Below are 3,261 nucleotides of genomic sequence, written 5' to 3'. Positions count from 1 at the left end.
GCAGGAATGTAGTCACACAGGGCCATGTGGGGCTGCAAGGGAGTCTGGGAAACGCGGTCCTTAACTTGGCAGTGAAAAATGGGGAAAGAGGGCTGGGGGTGGTCAGCGTGCAGCCCACCACACTGTTCCCCTCCATGTCACCTTCTCCAGGCAGACACCCCTGGCTGCACCTGGCAGATGTACCCTCTTTTCTGAGCTGTCAGGATCCTGATGGAGTCAAGGCAGTTTTATGGCCAAGGGCACCAGGGCTTCCCCCCGTCTAGTCTTCTCTCTCAGCACCAGCAGACCAGCCTCAATTACTCTCACTGAGCTGTCCCCAGGCCACAGAGGGAGACCCTGAACCCTGGCAGGACAGGACAAAAACCAGGACCTGGCTGGACTCCTCACCCCTCTGGCCTCAGCTCCTCAATTGTCAAATGGGGGTGCTGCTTATCCGGCCTCCTTGCGAGGCTGCCGTGAGGCGTGAACCCCGGCGGGGTGGAGGTGGGGGCACTCGTGCTGCCCAGGGGAGCTGACGTTGTCACCTGGCTGTGGCGGGGAGGGGAGACACCCAGAGAGGCAACCCTGGTCCCAGTGGGGATGAGCAGGGGCCAGGATGTTGGGTGCAGATAAGAGAGGCTCAAGACTGAGGCGAGTCAGGACACCTAGAAATGGGAAACGTGGCTGCACGGAGACCTGCGGGGCCCTGGAGGACTTCCGTTTCCCTTGGGCATGGGGAGAGGGCCGAATCAGCCATACGCCTCAGTTTCTAGCCTCGCAAGACCCCTCTCTGGTTCCATTATTTACCTCCTCTGTCCCCATTTTCCACTCACTTCCGCTAGGCTGCCATCTATGTATATTCTTCACACGTGCTCTTCCAGAGTGTGTGTTGAACTTCTGAAAAACTCCCCCTTGATTATACTTGAAGACTGTATATCACAAATAAAAACGATTCTCTTAAAGTGTGGTGGAGTCAGGAGGTGGCAGGGACTCCGTGTGGGGTGTGACACTCACAGAGGGTTGGGGGCGGGAGGCAGTGCTCCTAGAGGGACAGAGTGAAGCGGGAAGGGCCCTCCCGGCCAGCAGCCCAGGTGTGGGTGTGGGTAGGATGAGTCTGGGGGAAGCGATGCGAGGGGCGGGGAGGGACCCTGCTCCAGTCTGGCGATGCTCAGTTCAGGGGTCCGAACTTGATGCCGTGGGCAGGGCCACACCCCAGTGGAAGGGGTGTTGGAAGAAGACAGCTCCTGACTCCTCCCCCCGTCTCTCTCCTTCCAGCGCTGGCCACCAAACAGACCTACGTCGCCTACACCAATCATGCAATCTAGCTAGGCCACCGGAGCTGCACAGGAGGCGGAGAACAGACCCTTGTGGATGGTGCATCGGGCCAGCCCCCCCCACCCCCGCTGCAGGGGGGCCCAGCTTATGTCCTAACTGCCTGTGGTCACCCACGGACGTGGCTTGGTGCTGAAGATAGCACAGCCCCCAGCGGTCACTGCTGGGTTGCCTGGGCAAGCTGGGCTGGTGACAGGAGGAGGAGGAGGGGCCAGGGAAGCTTCAGACCACCCCAAGACCCTGTGTCCTGGACCAAAACCCCTCCCAGCCCCAAACCACAGGAGGCCCCCCTGCGCTGGTTTTCTCTCTCCCTCGTCTCTCTCCATCCTATTGGTGACCTTCTCAGTCTGTCTCCATCCCTGTCTTTATTTTCTCTTCTCTCTTTGTATCACCTGTTCTCTCTGTGTCTGTCTGCTCTTTCTGTATCTTCTTTCTTTCTGTCTCTGCCTTTTCTCTGCCGTCTCCAGCTTTCTCCTGTCTTTTCTCTTGTGCTCCACCCGGGTCTCCCCTCTTGTGCATTTTTGTTTCCTGTCAGCCCCCTCCTCACCTTCATTTACATCCAACCTTTGTTCTCTCTCCCTGCCATCCTTTCCTAATTCACCAAATCTCACATGTCGCAAAAGAGAAAAAAGGAAAAAAAAATCAAAACACAAAAAAGCCAAAACTAAAACAAATCTCGAGTGTCTTGCAAAGTGCTGCATCCTCCTGGTGGCCTCTGTGTGTGTCCCCATGGCCCGCAGCTTGCCCACCTACCCCCGCCCGTCTGCCATGTGTCCTGCCCGCCTGCCCCTCCTGCCGATGACACGGAGTTCAGTGCCTGGGTGTTTGGTGATGGTTATTGATGACAATGTGTAGCGCATGATTGTTTTTATACCAAGAACATTTCTAATAAAAGTAAACACATGGTTTTGCACCCTGGCTTCACATCCACTGAGGGTCCTGCGGTGGGACCCCCGGCTCAGCCTAAAGCTGGAGAGTCTGGAGTTAGCGGGAAGGAGGAAATGGCTGATAGGGACATAGGGCTTGGGGGCAGTGGAGGCTGCTCCCTGGGCTGGCATCGGGTGGGGTCTTGGAGAGTCCTTGGGCAGGGAGGGGCCAGGACACCGTGGGAGGTTCCAGAAATCAGCCCCTGGTACTCCCCTAAGTAAGGGGGATGTTCTGTCCCTGTCCTCTGTCCTGCAGCCCCTAAGGAGGGAACCATTTCTGCCCTGCCTCTCCTCTGGCTCACATCCCTCATGACTGAGCCCCACACCCCCATCCCATAACCTGAGCCACTCCTCCCCTTCCAGCCAGGAAACTCTTCTCTTGAGAAATCGCCTTCCGGAGCTCCCAGCATCCACAGCCCTCCCCTCCTGCCTGTCCTGTCTTCAGGTCACAGGTGCTGGGATGATGTGTGACTGTCTTGGTGATGAGTGTGTGGTGCGTGGCCAGGTGGGCCAGGTGCACGGCACAGGTGTGTGTGTGTGTGTGTGTGTGTGTGTGTGTGTTTCCCCCAGCCCTGTGCATGTCCGTTTTATCTGTGTGTGTGTGTGTGTGTGCTCCTGCACCTCCATATTCAAGCTTGTTTGTCTTGTGGGAGTGTCTGTCTGTCTGTTTAGGTGCACGTAGGTGTGAGTCCACATCACACCCATGTCGTGAGGAGGCCTGTCCTGGGCAAGTGTGAGAGTGAGTTCACAGCAGCTGGCTTCCGTGGCAGATTGGGAGATAGGGAGCGAGAGCCGCCCAGGGGCTGGGCCCTGCCAGGGGTAAATTATAGAGCCAGTAACACAATGAGACCACAGGCAGCAGCTAGCGCCCGGGCTGCCCGTGCCGCCCCTTCCTGCCACACCCCCAGGCCCGTATCCCCTTCCACCTCCTCCGCTAATTGACGGGGGGCGGGGCTTGGAGGGACCCGGTGGGGGCAGGAGGGGACTAGGTGTGGGCGTGTGTGAGAGGTGAGGCTGCGGCATT

The 3,261-nt window shown here is 58.0% G+C and overlaps 1 protein-coding gene across 4 annotated transcripts in view; it reads left to right on the top strand.

Moving 5' to 3' along the window:
- GRM4 (glutamate metabotropic receptor 4) overlaps positions 1 to 1,697 on the top strand; it is a 117,568-nt gene extending 115,871 nt beyond the window's left edge. For 2 of the 4 annotated variants that reach the window (XM_007460848.1, XM_007460850.1), the window contains one exon: positions 1,255 to 1,697. In XM_007460848.1, coding sequence (XP_007460910.1) covers positions 1,255 to 1,304 — 50 coding nt within the window. In that variant the 3' untranslated portion in view covers positions 1,305 to 1,697. The remainder of the gene's footprint in view (positions 1 to 1,254) is intronic. The other 2 variants (XM_007460847.1, XM_007460849.1) reach the window with 2 other exon arrangements.
- Positions 1,698 to 3,261: the final 1,564 nt, after the last annotated feature.

Source organism: Lipotes vexillifer, unplaced genomic scaffold, assembly GCF_000442215.2.
Source record: "Lipotes vexillifer unplaced genomic scaffold, Lipotes_vexillifer_v1.1 scaffold921, whole genome shotgun sequence".
In the NCBI taxonomy this organism is placed as follows: domain Eukaryota; kingdom Metazoa; phylum Chordata; class Mammalia; order Artiodactyla; family Lipotidae; genus Lipotes; species Lipotes vexillifer.
Note: the sequence above shows the minus strand (reverse complement) of the source record. Positions and strands in the feature narration are given on the sequence as shown.